The 21,283-nt window shown below is 39.7% G+C and overlaps 1 protein-coding gene across 7 annotated transcripts in view; it reads right to left on the bottom strand.

Moving 5' to 3' along the window:
- DOCK2 (dedicator of cytokinesis 2) overlaps nt 1–21,283 on the bottom strand; it is a 249,142-nt gene that overhangs the window by 18,992 nt on the left and 208,867 nt on the right. For all 7 annotated transcript variants that reach the window (XM_083718724.1, XM_083718730.1, XM_083718728.1 and 4 more), the window contains 10 exons: nt 20,146–20,236; nt 19,144–19,263; nt 16,879–16,968; nt 16,043–16,147; nt 14,912–15,053; nt 10,564–10,645; nt 4,213–4,297; nt 3,417–3,503; nt 2,550–2,726; nt 2,332–2,415 (listed from right to left, as the gene is read on the bottom strand). In XM_083718724.1, the coding sequence (XP_083574850.1) occupies nt 2,332–2,415; nt 2,550–2,726; nt 3,417–3,503; nt 4,213–4,297; nt 10,564–10,645; nt 14,912–15,053; nt 16,043–16,147; nt 16,879–16,968; nt 19,144–19,263; nt 20,146–20,236 (1,063 nt within the window). The remainder of the gene's footprint in view (nt 1–2,331; nt 2,416–2,549; nt 2,727–3,416; nt 3,504–4,212; nt 4,298–10,563; nt 10,646–14,911; nt 15,054–16,042; nt 16,148–16,878; nt 16,969–19,143; nt 19,264–20,145; nt 20,237–21,283) is intronic.

The following is a 21,283-nucleotide window of genomic DNA, read 5'->3' as shown; positions in this document are numbered from 1 at the left end:
GCAAAAGCTATGCTCTTTCTATGACATTGCCTAGCATCCCCCTCTAAAGTCCTGCAAGGTAAGTTTTAAATTTCTCTTTTTCAAAATAACAAAGCATTTTGAGATAAAGGAGAAATATCAGATATTTAACTTTATGCATGGAGGGCCCTTTGATATATGCACATAACAACTGCTTGCATAGTTCTCTTCCTCTATAACCCCATGAAATCAGTGTGGAACCCACACATGCAAAATCATGCATATATGGCTTTCCTCAGAGTCCCATGTGCACTGGAAGTTTCTGAATTAGTTAATCTTTTTTATGACACAAAACCTTCTTTTCTGTCAAAACAAAAAAATTCCTTCCAGTAGCACCTTAAAGACCAACTAAGTTAGTTCTTGGTATGAGCTTTCGTGTGCATGCACACTTCTTCTTTTCGGTGTTTGCCATTAGCAGTTGGCCTCTTCCCTTTATCTTTTATTTCAAGAATATAGGCAAAAGTGTAACATCAGCCATATTAGAATCTACTATGCCACCTTGCTGAATCAGAGCTATGCTATTGAAAAGTGAAGGATCACTTCAGAGGTCATTTTTAAAATCCTGCTAACTGACTCATAGGAGGTTTGGGATGATTTTAGCTTTTTACCTGCTCTTCTCTGCAATCTACTCAATTGTTTTTGACAAGGGTCAGTGCACCATTCCACATCCCATAAACAATTTTTAAGCAACTCCTCAAAATAAAAATTAGTCCCTTTTGTATGCAGGACACAAAATGGCACTTTGCTTCTACAAAAGGAAAAATACAAATGTAAAAAAACAGACTGTTGTCAATTAGCCCAGGACATATTTCTGTTGGAAATCAGAATACAGTGGTACCTTGGTTTAAGAACAGCTTAGTTTATGAACAACTTGGATTAAGAGCGCTGCAAACCTGGAAGTAGGTGTTTTGGTTTGTGAACTTTGCCTTGGAAGCAGAACATGTTTCACTTCCTGTTGAGTGTGTTCCATTTGTAAATTGAGTCCCCCGCTGCTATGAGAAAGCACGCCTTGGTTTAAGAATGCTTTGGTTTAAGAATGGACTTCTGGAACAGATTAATTTTGTAAACCAAGGTACCACTGTAATTTTTAATGGTTCCCACTGAATACTTGCTATGGAAATAGTACAACTATTTACTGTTGCTGGTTCCTCAGCTATAGTCCATTTTCCTACCCTTGCAGGGTCAGTATGGGATTTACCGTATATTTCCTATCTTCTAGGACGTTAACACTCCACTGAGTTTTCACAAAAGTGTATAATAGGTTAAACAGGCAGTAGAATCTTCCATCAGTACCTTAACAAGACTGGCTGCAACAAAGGTTTACAGAATTGCTGCCAAGGCAGGCCATCATACTAGGCAGCTACGTGCACAGGCCATGGAAGCGCAACCACACAACTGGACGTATTTTGGAAGCTGAACTGCGCCCGACCACTTGGCTAAACTGGCATATTGATATTAAATGGAAAGAGCATTTTATTTGTTCCATTATTTGTATGTGGTTGTAGCAAAAACTTCTGAAAGATCTCAAGCTTGGTGCACTTTGATCTCCTACCCACACCTATACCTGCCTAAGATTACTGCCTAGCACTTGATCTGTACACACATATTTTAAAACAATAGGATAGTTTCCTTTCCTGTATGTTATAAGGTAGGAGCAAGTTAATGGAACTTCATGGATCCTGAATCTAGATGTTTAACTCCTAAAATGCTTTGAAATTAGCCAGTAAAAGCCAATCAGTCTTTGGATGAAAGTGGTCACTTTTGACTATTTTCATTTCTCCTTGTCTTGTGAGATATTTCACAGCAATAACATATACTTCAGACCAAAGGGAAAGAAACTTTAAGTTCTATAGAAATCAATGGAACAAGTTAGCAATGACAAATGTAAAATCTCCATTGATTTCAATGAAATGTAAACAAGAGTAAGATCCTTTGAATTGGGTCCACTGGTTTTTCCACAATTCTATGACATTAGATCAGGGGTTAGCTTATTTTGGGCCAAGGAAGTCCAGAATATGTCAACTCAACTTCATGACGAGGCTGCTCTTTCATCCCAACTAACACTTTTAAAGAATTTTTTATTATTATTAAAAGCCTTTATGAAAAGCTCCTTCTCAGTAATATTAGTTACATACTGCAGAGCCAGTCACTTTTATTCCCTACTTTGTTACAAATATATATTAAGAGAAAACATGTGCATATTATACAAGTAAAATCACATTATGCTGCTCCACTAGAAACAAGATCAATAAATGAAGAGGCAGGGAGGAAAGAAGAAAAAGCTTCAGAGAATTGTGCCCAGCATTGTATTACCTGCCAAGCAATCAAATCTTTAAGTCTGTTTAGTTTCTCTTGATCCTCAGGGTGGTCCCTGATGTACTCATCAGTGAAGAAAGCCTGCAAGCAGAAAACAGATCATTCCGTCTTTCTTCCTCACATTAGAACAAGCAATGATATCTCCAAGGTTGTGTTGTTGATATAATAAATCAAAGCATTATTTTAATTTTAAAAGCAACTATTCAAAACCTTACCTTCTCATATTTAGCAAACCCTCCCATGACGGCTGGATCAACAATTCCATTCAGAAGCATGGACAGAGGGTTAATTGGAAGGTTCTCATCACTTTGGTATTGATTAACCATGGCCAGAATCTTCTCATTGGTCATAGACATTGTTTCAATAGCATTTTCCAGGGGGCTAATGGTAGTCTTTGGGGAAATAAATCAAGAATATCATTTGTGTAATCTGAAATTGTACTACCTATCTATTAAATAGATGTGCTTCAATAAATCTTGAGTGAATTCTGCATTCAAAATGCAGGGTCAACTCTGAAACATGTTTTAAAATACATCAGAATGGCCAATATCAAGAAGGAGGGAGGGAACCCAACCCTTGTTAAGTACTAAGAATGAATTTCCTGGTAACATAGTGTGTTGTTGTTGTTGTTGTTGTTTAGATTTATATAATGCCCTTCATCACAAGATCTCAGAGTGGTTCACAGGATAAAAATACAAGGTAAAAACAGAAGGAAATAGTTAAAACAAAAACAACCAAGCAATAACCCCCCTCCCATAAACACATTTAAAAGGCTTTAGAATATTAATCAGCTATATAAAGCAAAAATACAAAATAAAAATTAACATATAACATAACACTTAAGAACAATTTAAAACAACTCCCCCCCCCCATAAACAACACCCACCCAAGTTAAAATCCCATCCCCATTAATACCATATTTTTAGCACAAGGGGACTGGCCATGTCCTTGTTCCACCCCCAAAGGGACAACACCATTTGGTGTCTCCCCTTCGGCTTTCCATTGAAATAGTGCTGAGTGTATTTAATGTGTACTTTTGCGAGTTAAACTGTATTAACCCTAATCAGAATTCAAATACACACCTGTGACATAGCAATAACTTCAAACCAACGCAGGATTCCAGGGAGCTTGTAAGCAGTAACAAAGGATGTTCTCTCAATCCACATAGACTGTTAAAAGACACACAGAGGGAATAGGGAGTAGTGAAACCATAATGTTAAGACATTAAGGGTACTGGAACAAAAATGTAAATAATAGCAGGAAGCTGCTCCCCTCCTTGCCCCACATCGGCATTGTAACAGCAATAAAAATGCAAACATAAAGGAGGCATCTTTCTAAATCCAATTTTAAACTAGGCCACTGTTATGCAAGCTGTAAACATAAAGGGAGAGTCAAGCACCGAAAAAGAAACAGAGTAATGGAGTAAATAACATACTGGATTCTGAACCAAGATTATCTGGAGCAAAAGATTCATTGTATGTCATGACCAACAAATCATTTATTACTTTATCTGCCCTGGATATTACCAGTATACCCACCAGGAATAGTGGAAATATGTTCTCTTTGGCAGCAGCATTCTATGTAGTCAGGAGGAAATGCCTGTTTGTTTCCTTCTCAGGCCCAATTGTGATTAAATTTATCTCCCCAAATAGCAGGTGAGGCCCAAAGAACCAATCGTTTTAGTAGACCAGATTCACTTGGCTCTAATGGTGCTATTGAGGCACCCTACTCTTGTCCCATTTGTACGCTGATTCCAATTTTTCTGCTGGTAACACAGCCTGCAGTTCAGCCGGGGCCTTCGCCACACATCGCCTCTGCACAACTAATGCATGCAATCTTGGTCATTCTGAAAACATAACTGGGGAAAAAAATACTTACAGCAAATTCATTTTCAGGGTCAACAGACCCTTTTCTGACTGGTCTTGAGTAGTGGAATCTTTGCACATGGTTACACTTGTAAAAGCTGAAAGAAAAGAAGTATTACCAAACTTTTCAACTGCATGTTTGCTTTACGTTCCATTGAATGTGCAATTAAAATAATTAAATGATTTTTTTGATTTTTTTTAGTTACAGCACAGTTAACTCACTGCAGGTAGCTCTGGTCCATACTGCAAAGGTAACATTGGAGTGAGGACTCAAAGGATGGCAGTTTTGGGGTGCAGGGAGGAGAGAAGACAGAAAAATGGGGTGGGAAGGGGACTTGCATTAACTAACAGAGTGATTTGCCACAAAGGGGAAAGTGAAATGATGACACTTGTTAAAAGTATTATACGGAAACCAAAAAAATGCCAACATTTTCTAAGGTCAAAAAACAAGTCTATCCAATGATTCTGAATGGCAATTTGCTGAAATCTCACTCTGCAGATGCTGCTGTTTTCTGTTGCCAATCTATCAATCCTCTCTCCGCCACCTTTTTTTATGGACAGACATAAAGCACTATGTTTTATGGTGAGCTGTAAATGACCTGGTGAAGCAGATGATATTTTCCTTGTTGATACATGTGATATTTCAACCACTTTGCAGACATAACAAGATCACCTCTTGTGACAATTCCACTTACAGTGCGGAAATCTAGACACTCAAAAGCATGAAGCCATAAAACAATTCTGGTTTGCAAAGGGTAGGCAAGCCTTGAAGGAAAAAAATCTTACTGAAAGTGATGCCAGAGCACCAGAATCCATGTTATTTAATGATGCTCCCTGCCCTATATAATCACAATTAAATCCAACTGCTTTAAGGATCAACAAGGAACAGTCATAGCTACATGAAAATGAACAAAATTGTTCTTGTAGCTTTAGAATATTGTCTTACCAAAATTAACTTTTTATTTTCTGTTCATTTCTGTTCTAAAAATCTCATATGTAATAATGCTACTCATAATTGGTGTCTGAAAACCTCCCTCTAGGTGACAGCAAATGTATTAGCGTAGGGATGTTCCTATTTCCCCCCAAAATCGTTATATTATCTATTTTTAATATTGTCCAAATGTTTCTCTCTCTCTCTCTCTCTCTCTCTGTGTGTGTGTGTGTGTGTGTGTGTATTGTGCCTATTATGATTTTAGAATACTATAGGGACTGTAAAATACATGCAAGTTAATGTAATGGGTGCTGTTTCCTACCATTGGACTTAAAGAACAATACATGCAGCTGTTTTCTATTTCTACTGGATATTTTACAGCTATTCTTTGACTCCTTGTTGTGTACCCACGTTTCCATTCAACCCTGTCATCAGCAAAACAAAGAGCAGGGGAGAAATGTAGGCTATGATATCTTTTCTACTTTGATTTTCCACAAAGGTTTTCAGAATTAAACATGGATAACTATTAATAAGAAGTGTATGCTTCTTATTAATTTGTTGCCATTCAGTCAGTCAGCCAGCCACATAGAAGACAAAAGTAGGGAAGGCGGACACAGTTAAGCACACATGAACCAAACTGAGTAGATAATTGATGCCCTCCGGCCCAGTACTATCTACTTTGACTGTCTTCATGGCAAATATATCTCCAGGGCTCTTTCCTAATACCTAAGATCAGGTTGAACTAGAGAGTCTAAAATTTGAATCTGAGAACTCATGCTCCTTCACTGAGTGAGGAGCTCTGGACTGTAAGCTGGCAAACTTGTCTGTCCAGAAGATGTTGGATTGCATATATCATTTAATCATCATCATCATCATCATCATCATCATCCCTTTATTCCCAATGCGTTTCACTCTCTTAATCATGATGGCTGGAAAACTCACCTTCTTAAGCATGTTTCTGAAGTCAGGATAGTGATATCTGTTTCAGATCCAGCTGTCTTAGTTTAATTATAAAAGTCTATCTCTAGAAAATAAGGCAATCCTATATATGTCTGCTCAGAAGTAAGCCGCACCAAGATCAATGGTAAAAACAACCATCAAGTCATGTGGTGCCTTAAAGACTAACCAATTTATTATGGTATAATCTTTTTGTGGATTGCGGTCCACTTCATCAGCTACATGAAGTGTGTCCTTGAGTTCCAGTGGAAAACTCACAGGCCAGTTTCCCAGAATGGCACTAACAGTGTATAAGAGGAAGGCTTGGGGAAACTCCAGGGCACACAAAAGTACAAATCTAAGGCAGGAGATAGGCTCAAAACTGCTCAAGGAGGACCAAGCAGGATCAGTGTGCATGGAATACAGACTGACTTGGGGGAGGGCAGAAATGGAAAACCGGGGGCAAAGGCATGGCTGGCTGGCATCCTAAACAAGAGTACTCTACTGTGCAACATTTCGTTCCAGGTTCTGAACGTATAACTCCAAACAGTATGAGATGCTGAATATATAATACTGAATTGCCAGAGTCTTTGGCTAGAAGTAACACAGTGATACAGTCATTGTTTATGAGCTAAGACAGGAAAAGGTAATGGAGCATCAAGAGGAGTGAAAGACATTTAACTGGCAGCAGGAAGTGCACAAAAGCAACATCCATACAGACCTAGTAGCAGAGGAGCTTGAAGAACGGGTAACCAGATGGACCATGTCTGTTCCAGACATCATCACCATCATCACCATTTATTATTTGTACCCCAACCATCTGGCTGGGTTTCTCCAGCCACTCTGGGCGGCTTCCAACAGAGATTAAATATACATTAAAACACCAGTCCTTAAAAACTTCTCTAAACTTCAGATGTCTTCTAAACGTCAGGTAGTTGTTTATCTCTTTTGACATCTGATGGGAGGGCGTTCCACAGGGCGGGCGCCACTACCGAGAAAGCCCTCTGCCTGGTTCCCTGTAACCTCACTTCTCGCAGCGAAGGAACCGGCAGAAGGCCCTCGCCGCTGGATCTTGGTGTCCATGTAGAACGATGGGGGTGAAGACGCTTCTTCAGGTATACTGGACCGAAAATATGAAGTCAAAGGGACAGACAGTAGAAGTTTCTGAGCCCAGAGTATGCAAAAGAGGAGAAAAAGACAGAGGCACCTGTGTAAGTCTAGAAGGTGACTCAAATGGGAGCAGAGAGCTATGATCACCATCAGAACTATTTTCATAGCTATGGAGAAGGAAGATGATGGAAGGGAAAGAAGGCATCATTGTACAGATGTTGTTGCCCATGAGGCGCATGGTCATTTGGGTGACAGCTATGATCTTAAACAGCAAACTGCGCCTTCTGCTCCCTCCATTCAAACTGTACCCAACAGTTTGACCAGAACTCAGAGGCGTACTTAGGCTCCCTTGTACCCTTGGCATGGAGCTGTATCTGTGTCCACTTGTGCCTTGTGCCCATGGCAATGAGATATATTGCCCCCCCTCAATTCCTTGCACCTTTGGCTAGGAGCTGTATTGGCACCTCTGAAGCCAGGAGAGACCCTGGACCAGAAACTCAAAAAGCTTGCTTTCCTCCTCTGCGATGGTCCATGCTAGTAATGGGATTTCTCCCCTGAGGTGCCCAGAATAGTCTGTGTGCCTTGCCAGGCCACCCAGAGCAGCGGAGGAGCTGCCCAGGGAATGTGGACAGGTGGGCGGGCTCCTAGCCACTCTGAGCCAGAGTGCAGTGGAGTGATTTTTGCACCCCTCTGGGCCTGCGCCTTTGGCAGGGGCCAATTCATTATTTTGAATAATGGATACATATCCACTTAAGAACTCGCAGGCCTTTAAAAAGAAGATTTCGTTGGTAATGGAATGAACTGCTTATGACCTGGTCTGGTAAAGATGACACTGTAAAACACACACACTCCTCTAATTACTTTTGTGTGGTTACCAATTTACTGGACCAGAGCTATTTACTGGACCACAGCTTGGCTTCCGAACAAATTGGCTCCCGAATGTCATAAACCCGGAAATAAGTGTCCTGGTTTGCAAATGTTTTTGGGAAGCCGAACGTCCGTTTCGGCTGTCAGCATTGTCTCCGGGGCCAATCGGAAGCCGCACCTTGGTTTGCAAATGTTTTGGAAGTCTAATGGACTTCCAGAATGGATTGAGTTCAGGAACCAAGGTACTACTGTAATTATTTCTACCCAGCAAACAATAGGAAGGAGATCACAATGGATGAAGTCTTTAGGTAGAGAAATGAATCTTAGACACTGATGAAGAAACAACAGAAAGATTTGACCATAACCTCAGTTACAAAATATAGTAATGAGTGGGGGGTCAAAGCCCTATTCAGGTGCTCTTTTTGAATATATGTTGAATAGCCACACCCGCTAGCCCTGTGATGAGGAACCTTTTCCAGACAGCAGGTCAGATTCTGGCTTGCCCCACCTATCTGCCAGTCACCTAGCCTTTGTACGTGGAAACTTCACATATACAGCTATACGTGGTAAAGAACCCCAAACCACTGAGGTTCTGGGTCATGAGGAAGCTGTACAGACAAAGGACCTATTTCTACAGACTGTTCTTTGAGCAAAGAAACTGGCATGCAAAGGCTTGGTGCATCCCTGCTACTCACTCCCATGTTGACCAGTAGGGACAAAGAGCATCTGAATAAGGCTAAACATTCAATATGACATGTCAAGTAAAAAAAGGAGAAAGAAGTATTAGTAGGGAGAAGTGTGGCTTGAAAGATTAGGAGTTGCAGCTCCCCCAAAGCAGCCAATAAATTATCCCAGGGTGCTAGGAGAATGCATTAGGGTGGGCAGAGATGGGAAAGTGGGCAGGGATCCTACATCTTTAATAAGTGTGTAGAAGAGGACATTTTAGCAGGTACATTTTGCCTTTGCATCTGGCCACTCTTGAGCACATTCACTGATGTTGGCTTTATTGTTAGCTAATTTCCCTCCCAAGTTAGCACCGAGATATACTTGCCATCCTCCCATTACAGCACAAATGATCAGAAGAAACAAAAGCTCAAAAGGTTCCATCTAATAGATTATGGCTATTGCATTACATTTGAATTATCATTCTCTTCAATCAGCTGCTTTTGGCAGCATTAGCTAGATTGGTGGTTCAGTGTCAGGTTTCCCGCTTAATGACTAGGGTGGGGGTGGGGAAATAAACGTAGCAGTGGCAACATGACAGATGGAAGGACAGATACAAAGACTTATGCAGTGCATCATTTCAAGGTGTCCCTTATTAGGGTAGCAATTTGTGTGTCTCATGGTAGAAGAGTCTTTAAATTAGCTAACAGATACAACTGGGAAGTGCCTTATGCTGCCAATTTTAAAAATTACTTAAATAAGGAGGATCTCTTTGGAGTTAACATTTGATGAACTAAACATGTTATTTATTGACTGGTATTTAAGTCTGTATGTGAAGCAAAAAAAACTGGTTCTCTATATGTTGTTGGGCTCCATGGCTGTGACAGGGTAGGGTTCAAACATTTGACCCAAGGGGGAAAAACCCGGTCCAGTAGTCCATATTGTAAGCAGAGAGCACTTGCTTACACGCATCCTGTTCTGAGTCCACGGCATTTTGCATTTTAATCCTTTTAATCCTTCATGCAAGGGCTATAAAAAATTAGAACAAAGTGCATTTTGTAGGTCTGTTGATACTCTCTGCTGAAATGGAAAAGAGAGTGCCTCAGACTTCTATATCCTGACCTGGGTCTGACTCTGAATCTGTTATGAGTCAGGGGAAGAGGCTGCTGGTTTTACACAGCAGCGTTACCTAGTGTGGTGGTTGTGGATCTGTACATAAGTATGTTTACTTCAAAGATCAAAAGAATTGTATATAGTAGATAGTAGTGTTTCGATTTGTCATGTGTCTGGAGACAATAAATACTTTGTTACTGTGAACTGTATGGGAGAGGAATCTGGAACAGGCTGTTCCATTGGGAGCAGGAAATCTCTGAAGACTCTGCTAGGGCTCTGCATACTCTGCTGATACATCATCCTGGGTGAGGTGTGGTGGACTAACAAATGACACCCGCAAGTCACCAACACAGTTGTGTGCTGATAACAGGTCCTACCAGCCTCCTTTGGCTGCTCACCACCTTCTAGTTCTGCTTAGTAGGTGTCCTTTGCACTATTTTTTCTGTACAGTCCTCTCCCTTGCCAGCACCCTCTGAACCTCTCTTGCCAAGGGCACCCAGAGAAGTGCCCTAGATGATTCTCTTGCTGTCTGAGTAGGTTCACATTGGCGTTCCAACAAATACTGGGATCCTGAGTAGTATAAAGATTAAAGCTCCTCATGTTATGAAAGGCTACATTCCATCTGAAGTTTGGCTTGCCTTTTAGATTTCTAGCTGGTAGGGACGCCAGACAGAAGATAACCCACTGACTATGCCACTCTCAAGCATTTTTATACAATCAGTTTCAACAAATACATAAACTCACGTGATAATCTGATCGGGAACTGGCTTATTTTTGAACTGAGGGTGTTCTTCCAAAACTGGTTGAACTGTGAAGCATTGTACATCTAAGATCACACTGGTTAAGGACAAAAACATTACAGCATATTCTGCTAAGCTTTGTAAGCGGATATGAGTAGCTTGGAAACAAAAAACACGGAGTATTGGGGAGTTGACAGTAGTTGCCAAAGTAGACATTAATTAAAATTTAGGTTCAAAAATATTACTTTCAATGTGTCTAAAATATATTGAGCCAACATGTCTTTCTTAAAGCGATTTAACCAACACTTTCAACTTAGCTTGGTAGCTAATTGGCAGCCAGTGAGTTTCTTTCAGCAGTAGCATAACATGGTGGTGGTGAGCAGTTCAGCCTGCCCTAGTGAGTAGTTCAGCCTCTGCATTTTGCACTAAATTCAGCCTGTGGGCCAACCTCAAGAAACAGTGGTCAGGCTATCCTGGGCTGTAGATGCCTTATTAGTTGAATCTGGTAAGGTCACTGGGGCCACTGGTGACAAAGATTGAATCAGAAGTCTTTCAAAGGGCATATGACCCCCAACCCAAGCAGGTAATCAATTAATTATCAAGCTAGGTCCTCTGTTTTGCCAGGGTCAGACTCAATTTATTGGTCCTCATTCTAGTCCACCACTAAGTACAGGCACTGGTCCAGGTCTTGCATGGTCTCCCCTGAATCAGATGTTACAGAGAAAAAGAGGTGGCACTGAGCACTGAGGACAAGATGGCACCCTGTGGTATTGCACAGCAAAAGTAACAAGGGCCCCCAAATAATCACCCAGTGCTATTATTTGAAACTGAACTTGGAGATACAATCAAAAGCATTTTAAAACAGTGCTGTCAAAACATCTCTCACTGACTCAGTTCACGAAGATGATGACGACGACAATTTTATTTGTACCCTGTCCATCTGACTGACTTGCCCCAGCCACTCTGAGCAGCTCAATAGTATCAAAAACCACAGAGACACCAAATAAAAACATCAAGGTCACACTCTGCTTAACTGTCTCCTTATCCTTATCTTAAATTTATCCATCAGGGAGACCAAGGTTCATAGTAGGATCTGAACCAGGACTGAAATGAGTCAAGATAATCAGTTTCATCCAAGACTGCTTGCAATTGTCCCACCATTCAGTCACTTTATGAATGACTAAAAAGGAAGCTTCCTACATTCCTACATCTTACATCTTTGAGTGGAAAGCACTGCAGCATAATATAGAAATCAAACAAGGAACATTTGTTTGGTTACTAAAATTGTGTTTCAAAATTGCGCCCTACAGGTAGGAAATGTCTCTTTTTAAAAGGTGATTGTGTATGTGTGACAGCTTCCTTTCCCAGAATAGGAAGCCAGAAGAAAGGAAAGGTGAAGGGTGAATGGAAAACAAAAAGAGCTTGGTTCTTAAGTGCTTTTAGCTTGAGTGTTGGGCCTGAGAAATGGAGACACATGATATTTTGACAAGCTGTTATAAAACATTCCTATAAAAGACAGGCTTAAGGCTTTCAAAGCTTTCTAAGCCCTCCGTACAGTATGAACATGGTCTTGACAAATCATGATCCAAAAATACCACCCGATTGAATAAACAGTGTCATGCTTAGAAATAAAATCACCACAACCTTTCACTTCAAAAGAACAAATACAAATAATGCATTCAATGTTGCAACGTGCTGAGAAAATAGCTAAAGTGAGTGTATTGTGTTTCAATTTGCTGGAAGCCCCCAGAGTGGCTGGGGGAACCCAGTCAGATGGGCGGCATATAAATAAATTTATTATTATTATTATTATTATTATTATTATTATTATTATTATTATTATTATTAGCATTAAGAAAGGTCTGAACCAGGGTTGGGGAACTTGTGGCCCTCCAGCCTCCAGATGTTGGCCAAAGGTTAGGGATGATGGGATTTATAGTTCAACAACCTGTAGAGCAGGCTTCCTCAACCTCAGCCCTCCAGATGTTTTTGAGACTACAATTCCCATAATCCCTGATCACTGGTCCTGCTAGCTAGGGATCATGGATGTTGTAGGCCAAAAACATCTGGAAGGCCGAGGTTGAGGAAGCCTGCTGTAGAGGGTGCTAGGTTACCCATCCCTGCTCTAAATGACTGTTTTTCCTTCAATAGGAGGGTGATGCTTTGCTCTACCTCTTGTTGTTCAGGGCATTCAGATAGGCATTTCTATGAGGCCATTCAGATACTGCCTGATGTGTCCCAGTGACACTTTTGATTTTCCTCCCTGAGTGATAGACTCGATGGCAGCTGTTTTATGGCACTTTTTGTTTTAAATGTTTTATATCTGATTTTACCAACCACTGTTGGAGTTAAGAGTGCCATTGTGGCAGAGGTTTAAAAATAAACAAAAAGGAATTACTGTGGTGCTAAAACTTGCATTGTCAGTATACAGCTTTGTACCTGAGGGTGATGGTGGTCTAATGAAGAAACAAACCGCTCTCTGACTTTGTGAATGATCCTTAAACACTCTATGGACTTAGGTGTGCCACTGTGGTCAAATTTTTATTATTTCTGTGACATATTCATAGAGCGGCATATACAGCTAACAAGAACTATGTGCAAAATTATTTTAAGTAGTTTCGTTGATGCATTTTGCAGTAGTGGACACAGTATTGACATGATGTACACCATTCTCTGTGTAAAGCCTGCCTGCACAAAGCACAACTGTGATATGACAGCTGTTCCATGTATGCCTTTAAACCATAACTGTTTATCATCCTGTCAACATCTCTTCCCTCTTAGGCTGGAGATGGACAGTAATTTTTCAGCATATTAAAGTTGTATGTGAAAGACATCATGGTTTGTGGCATCTATGTATGCTCACCTCTGGTAATTATTTTCAAATGAAGCTTCATAGTTCAGTAGCAGAGGTCCCCAACATCTCCAGTTAAAGCTGGGGTTGAGCTCATTCAATCCTCTTGCTATTGGGCTCCAACTCCCATCAGCCCCAGCCAGCATGGCTAATGATGAGGGATGATAGGAGTTGGAGTCCAACAACTCGAGGGCCAGACGTTACCCATCCTGGAGTTTAAAGATCAAGAATACCTTTGCCAATCACAGTTGATAGTGTTGAGTTAGATGGACTAACTGTCTAAGTCACCATAAGGCAACTTCGTTTTTCAGGGTTCTATAGTAGGTTTAACCAGGGACGCGGGTGGCGCTGTGGGTTAAACCACAGAGCCTAGGACTTGATGATCAGAAGGTTGGCGGTTCAAATCCCCGCGATGGGCTGAGCTCCCGTTGCTTGGTCCCTGCTCCTGCCAACCTAGCAGTTCGAAAGCATGTCATGTGCAAGTAGATAAATAGGTACCGCTCCAGTGGGAAGGTAAATGATGTTTCCGTGTGCTGCTCTGGTTCGCCAGAAGCGGCTTAGTCATGCTGGCCACAGCATGTCTGCGGACAAATGCCGGCTCCCTCAGCCTATAGAGCAAGATGAGCGCCGCAACCCCAGAGCCAGTCACGACTGGACCTAATGGGTTCCCTTTACCTTTTTATAGTAGGTTTAAAAAGTGTATGTACACTGAGGAAAATAATAGTGTTATTATAGCACTTTCAACTCTTAAAAGTATTTTTTTGTCTTCAGCATTGAACCATGCAATCCGGTATAATATAAAGAAGTGAGAAATGAATGCATCCCACATTGTGTTTCATTAAGGATTCTGATATGCACTTAGCACTTAGCACAAATGGCAGATTTATCTTTATGGAGAAAGACCCTATTTCAATTTTAGAATGTGCAATTTGCTTCCTCCTCTCTCCTATCCTCTCATGCAAATATATTTTCTCCTGCCTGCCTTCCCATAGTTTTAGATAAACACAAGTATCTGGAACTGTCTCTCAAGTGATGTTGGTTAACTCAAACATTTTCTAAAAAATAAATACATAATTAAAAAGAAAGGTGAAGATCACTGTGGCCAACTGGAAAAGAGCTGCTGAACCCAACAGATGCGTATTTACAAAAGCAGGGATGTTTTTTACTGGCAGGTCGTAGCCTACAAGAGAGTACATTAAATACTTCAGAAAACCTAAAATAAATATAGCATTACACATTAAGCAGAGTAGTAAATTGTGCCAGTTACCGAGTGCTCATAGAGCCACAACCAAGCATAGCTTCTTGGAATATGTGAATGTCTATTTGTATACTCCATATATTTCCAATGTATATGTAAAACACTTTAGGAGTTTATCTTCAAAAAATATACCTAAAACACTGAGAATTTCGGTATTGCTTTCTCTAGACTTCCATCTAACACTAGGCATCTCTTTCCCCTTTATTAATAACTATAGATTATTAATAAGGATTATAAGGATACATTGGCCTGTGGAGTTTTTGATGTTCTCTCCAGGGGGTGCAGTAGTAGTCATTTTTTCAGCATTTGGAAAGTGGCTGATCAGCTGCGCTTGAAAATCTTCCCTCCGCTCATATTCTTTGCCACGATAGATGAACACTTTGTTCTGCAAGAAAAGCTTAGATGACTTTTGAGACTACAAACTTGTAGATAATATTGCTATGCATTAGAACATTACATACTCTTTTCCTCTTAGCAATAGTGAATGCAGGCTGCATATGCAACACTGTCTTCTTAACATCAGCAATATTTCAAGGTCATCATTTGCAACACATTATATGTGAGGGCCAATTTAAAAAGGTGAATAATAATAATAAAATTTTATTTATATCCCGCCCTCCCCAGCTGAAGCCGGGCTCAGAGTGGCTAACAACAATAGAACCTTGCCATTCTTTAAAGAAGCAAAAAGTCCATTTATTATGGACCACTGCTCCTTACTCACACAATTCTCCTGTAGGTTGATAGGCTGGGTAGGGACATCTAGTATTCTTCAGTGTATCTCAGGCTATGGCTGCGCTGCTAATCAGTTTTTGAAGGGTGAGGAAGCGGAAATTGACTTTGTGGATTAGCAGCATTTGAAAGTTTAAGCTATTAACAGCAACAGGAATCATAAAACTGTAGTAAAGGCACTGCTGTTTTATGAGATTTCACCTATACAAATTACAAATATAAATGGAAGCGCACTAGATGTAATCGTCATTAGATTTCCTGTTTCATTCTCTGGGCTATTTGTATTGCTGTTATTATTGTTCATTAGGAAGAGTTCCAGCTATAAACCATTCCTTAATTATGATTGTCTTGTAAAAATCCAGAACATTCCCTTATCACCACTGTAAGCCTCTTCTAACCTTGAAAGCAGCAGGAAAAAGAACAGAATGAAATAAATCACATTTCTTTCTGAAAATGTGACACTCACTATTGTTACAAATGACACTTCAGATGGCTGCAAGAGAAATCCTGTGCATTGCAGAGTCAAATGAAGATAAATCTCTCCTGCAGTAAATAACTCCATTTTCACTGGCAGAATATTGGTGTTCCTTAGGGCTATGTACAAACAGTTATTAAAGATAAAGTACACAAAGCAGATGCATTTACCCTCAGAAAGGTGGGGAACCCTTGGCCGTAATATCCAACAGCAAAGTAGTCTGGTTTAGGCCTCAGAATTTTCATAATATTTTCATAGAACTTTGCTTGCTGCCTCTGAAAGTAAAGACACAGATAGGTTCCTTTAGCATCACAGTAAAAAGAAACTGGTTAACATCACTTTCATTAAGTAGGCAATTATGCTTTACATAGCTTCCTTGAGCATTTGTATATTAGTACATTTGCATATTACTATGAAAAGAAAAACAACTATTCACCCCACACAGCGAATTATTTAAAAAATTCTAGAAGAAATAAAAAATTGATGCCTGAAGCAAATAAAATCTGAAGATTTAGAGGACATTTGACCAGAAAGAATTTCATGTGCCTTCCAGCTTGATGAAGATTTCCTGGCTACATCATAGCTACCCTCCTACAACTTACAGAATGTCATAACAGGCCCACTCCTCTCTCCAATCAACTTAAATGAGAAAAGAAAGCAAAGATCATTTTTATAAGTGTTCTTGATTTACTTTTATTAAGCAGCTTAATACAGATTGACAAACACCACCTAAGTAAGTTTACACATGCACTTTCATCACTCAGCAAATGCAAAACACACTTCAGGATTTGCATATATGGAACAGCAAGGAGGAATCAAATACCACAGACAGCACTTTTAGTTCACTTGACATCACATATTAAACTGCAAGTCTTTGAACACTGAGTAATTCAGCAGTATGTATGAATCAACACGATTAATGCTGGCCATCGGATCTACATAAAGGTTTTAAAAAGAAATACGAAATTAAAAGTAACTGGATATTTTTGGAGAGTGGCATTCCTACCAGGTTCTGGCTGAGAAGTTCATAATCAAAAATTTCCATTTCATACTGTTCTGCCAGCTCTTTGCACAAGGATATTGCTTCTTCCCACATCTGCAAACAACAGGACATTCAGAAGCATAATCACAAGATCACAAAAATAAATAATGCTTACAGTCATCGCCAAGTATGGCGATCTTAGTGATGCTTCCAGGGAGTAATACTGGGTGACTGTGCTGTTTGTCCACAATGCTATTTCATATCTATATGAAACTGCTTGGAGTGATCTTTAGGAGATTTGGGCAAGGTGTCACCAGTATGATTCTGCCTAGCTTGATTTCTTTGTGAAATCTGAAATGAGAGTCCATGCATATTCTAAAATGGTGCCAGCATGAAGTCATGGGTTCAATTAGAGCTAATAAGGTTGGATGGTTTTCAGATACGTTGTTGTATATAAAGATCATAATAGGGTTGCACTTTTTCTGAAGGAAGAGGTGCATAGTTAGGGGTGCTGCTCTCACAAGAGCCCCAGATGATCTCAGTGGCTTGGAGAACACGTTACCAACTTTAGCTGGTACACCAACTTTGGAATTCTGTTGGTAAGAATAGTCTTGTCATAGTGATTCATACATTGGTAAACTCACCGTTATGCTACTGTAATGCACTCAGTTCAGAAGCTGCAGCTCATGCAAAATACAGCTGTTGTGGTGCTTAGTGGGACATCCATCTTTCCACATATTACACCAGTGTTGAAAGATCTGCACGCTGCTCAGCTTTTTGTGGTACAATCATATTTTGTTTTCATCTAGTCCTTACAAAATTCTATTGATTATTGAACTGCTTAGAGCTTTTTATTACATTAAGTGGAATACATTTTTATAAACAATATATATCTAAAACACCACTAATTAAGGATATGTGTAAAATGAAGTATTAGAGGCAAATGTATCTGAAACACAAAAGACTAATGTGCAAAAATAAAGGTGTAAAATTATTAAAAGAAAGGTGCATGAAGCATTAAAAGAAGAGCACAGGTAGGGCAGCTTTTATCTCTGAAGACCAGAAGAATGTCACGTCTGCTACCAGAGGCATTTGCTTTGAGCCAATATTTTTAAAGGCTTGTGTGTTACCTTTCCAAAAGTATTATATTTAAGTGCCATAAAGGGCACCTAAATCAATCTAGCCTACTTTATACCCATCTCTCTTTTAAGTTATGCATACCTGCTTGCTAAGATACACAAAAATATAAAGCTAGAAATTCAGCACATAGCTCATTTATTTCTGATAGATGTATGATTTTTGGGGCACTGTCAAGAGTATCAAACAACTACACACACCTTCTGATAAAAACAGGCTAATGTTAATCTTAAGACGTGATATTTCATACATGCAAATCTCAAAATTTATTATTTTATTCTTGTGGAAAGACTTCCCTAGGTTCTTGCTGTATCAGTACAAACTTAATGCAGTAAACCAGGTCTACGCTAAATTAGATCAAGTCCACCTTTGTGCAAACATGCCCTCATATTAAAATCTTCTTTATAAGACAAGGACACCAGATATTATCCAGATAACATCTACAAATCTCAACTTTTCCTCCACTGTATAATAGTGACCTGTTTATGTATACGCACTGGCCTTCTCCACATCTGTGCCACATTTCATGTTGCCATGACAAAAAGTAAATGGAGAAGAAACTTTCACAATGCTATCACCAAATTCCAAGACCTTTTGAACTATTGCCACGGCTAAATGGAAGATGTCAGGTGCACAGGGTAGAATTTACTACAGACTAGTGCCTTCCTAGGAGATAAATACGCCTTCTGAAAGAAAGCCTTTAAGTTCTCCAGTGATTTCAATGCAAACATCTGCTCCTTACAGATAAAAACTGCTTTACTATTGACCTCAAAATATGATAGACCAAAGCCTAGATGGCTTTAGCAGTGTCACGTAGACCTTAACGTGTTGGCTTGATCTCAATACATAATCTATGTGTTGCCTCAATCATAGCAACACCTTGCTAATGGAAAGGTCACTTTGCTAATGGAAACTTGCATACACTTGTAAAAAAATAAATCTATGCACAAACACTATGTTTGTACCACCAGTAAGACTAAAAGCAATATACTTCATGATGTATGCAAAATGGAAAGAATGTTATATTAGCCCATCAGACTATTTAAAAAACAACTGGTGAGCTTTATATTGTGGAACAAACTTAAAAGCCATTGTCTAAAGCTCCTCAGCAGGAAATAATAATAATAATAATAATAATAATAATAATAGTACCTTTCCCTTGTCAAAGTATTCTATTATCATCTCATACAAGTGTTCTTTCAGGTGCCGATGAGTTTGTGAACTCTGAAATTCTGTTTGCATGACTTGGGGAGTGCACTGTTCATCAGACCACTGAGGAGGAGGAGGAGGAGGAGGAGGAGAAGAAGAGAAAATAAGAAGAAAATACATAATTGCCATCTGTCTATAATTTAGGAGCTGGAGTGATACAAACAAAGCAGTCTTGTTCTGACAAACCAGGTACAACACTGTAGTTGAGTACAAAATACATGCACTGAGCATGGACCCAGTCCTTGTCCAATCACTCACTGTGTGTATTTCAGTGTAAAACAACACCAGTGATATGCATGTTGATTCTGATGGGCAAATTTGCACATGTACATTTATATCTCGGTAGAAAAAGTGTTGTATCTCCTTTGGAGAACTTTTTTTATTAAAGATTTTCTTCGGTTACAAAAGTATGTGCATTGACTCTACTTTTGGGTCGTAGAGTCTTTTCTACAAATCAGTTATGTTCAATGTGAGACATTAATGCTGTATACCAGGGGTCAGCAGACTTTTCCAGCAGGGGGCTGGTCCACTGTCCCTCAGACCTTGTGGGGGGGGCGGACTATATTTTGAAGAAAAAGATGAACAAATTTCTGTGCCCCACAAATAACCCAGAGATGCATTTTAAACAAAAGAACACATTCTATTCATGTAAAAACACGCTGATTCACAGACTGCCAGATTTAGAAGGCGATTGGGCCAGATCCGGCCCCTGGGCCTTAGTTTGCCTACCCATGCTGTATACAGTATAAGGCCGGGGGAAAGTGGAAGAGCGTGGGATTTAAATGGGCTTCAGTGCTCTCCCATTTCAAACTTTGTTAGGGGTGCTAATGGAAAAGGGCCAATGGTTTACAGTTGTCTTGATAGTCCCGTTTGTAGGCCCCATGAAATGTATCAAATGTTAGTCTCAGCCACAGTAGACCAACTGAAATTCATAACATTACTTACTTTCAGAAGCGAAGCATGCAGCAGAAGAGTATAGGCTGCCTCAGTGTAGTTCTCGCAGTCTAAATGAAGATCCCGAAGTTTATACAAGTACCTGTTAGTGGATGAAGTGAGTGAGGGAGACAGAACAAAAGAAAAGTTAATGAAGAGTTGGCAAGATGAGCAGGACTGCCGCCATTCAAATCTGGGACGTATAATAATAAATTAATGTATTAAAACTGAGTTCAGACTAATAGAACTTTAAAAATGCTTAATGTCTGGCCGGATCAAATGTTATATTTCTGACTGCCTTCATTATGAAGCAGAGCTTGACAATGTGACATACAAATGAGAACATAATGAGAGCTTTGAAGACCACTCCCACTGACTTTTGCTGCATTACAAAAAAGAGAAATGAGGGAGCCTCACATCCTTAATTATTCTCCTTTCACCACTTTGCTTCTATCTATACTGAAAACAGGCTTAAAACCAGAGTTGGTGCTGATGCTTTCTTGTAGTCCATGATAGGAGCTACATATATCTTCTGTCAGTTGCAGCTGACATTATCCAAATTCACAGAGACACAAAAGGCTTGCTAAATATCCATATCCTTATACTGTATTCATATAAGGGAAGAAGCAACATGCCCTGATAAGAAGATAGGCAAGTTTCATGAAGAAACTGATGTAACATGTTGAATTCAAAATTTTAAGAGGAGTGCATATTCAAAAGAAGGATTATTTTTTGTGGGGCAGGGAGAAAACAGTTCTTGCATTGTATTTTTATTGTTCCAAGAGAAAGAAAATGAACATCAGAACTGAAAGCACAGGTAAACTGCATGCACTGCACATCTCCAAGTTCACATTGCAGGTACAATCCATCTTGACAAACTGCCTGTCCTAATATACTACTTTGAAAGATGCTTGTTGGCCTGCTTTATAAAATCCTAAGTTTGCCTATGAGTTGAAAATAGGGAGCGAGGAAGGGAGAAACAACTTGCATGTTTCTAGCAGGGTTTAAAATGCTGACTGTTGCCTATGGATTTACAGATGCAATTTAATGGCTTTACAAATCTAATGTGTCTATTTATCATCATCACACACATACTCACAATATACATCGTATAAAAAAGCTGTTTCTGCAAAGATATCTTCGACTTCCG

Source organism: Podarcis gaigeae (genome assembly GCF_964106915.1).
Source record: "Podarcis gaigeae genome assembly, chromosome: 2".
Classification (NCBI taxonomy): Eukaryota; Metazoa; Chordata; class Lepidosauria; order Squamata; family Lacertidae; genus Podarcis; species Podarcis gaigeae.
Note: the sequence above shows the minus strand (reverse complement) of the source record. Positions and strands in the feature narration are given on the sequence as shown.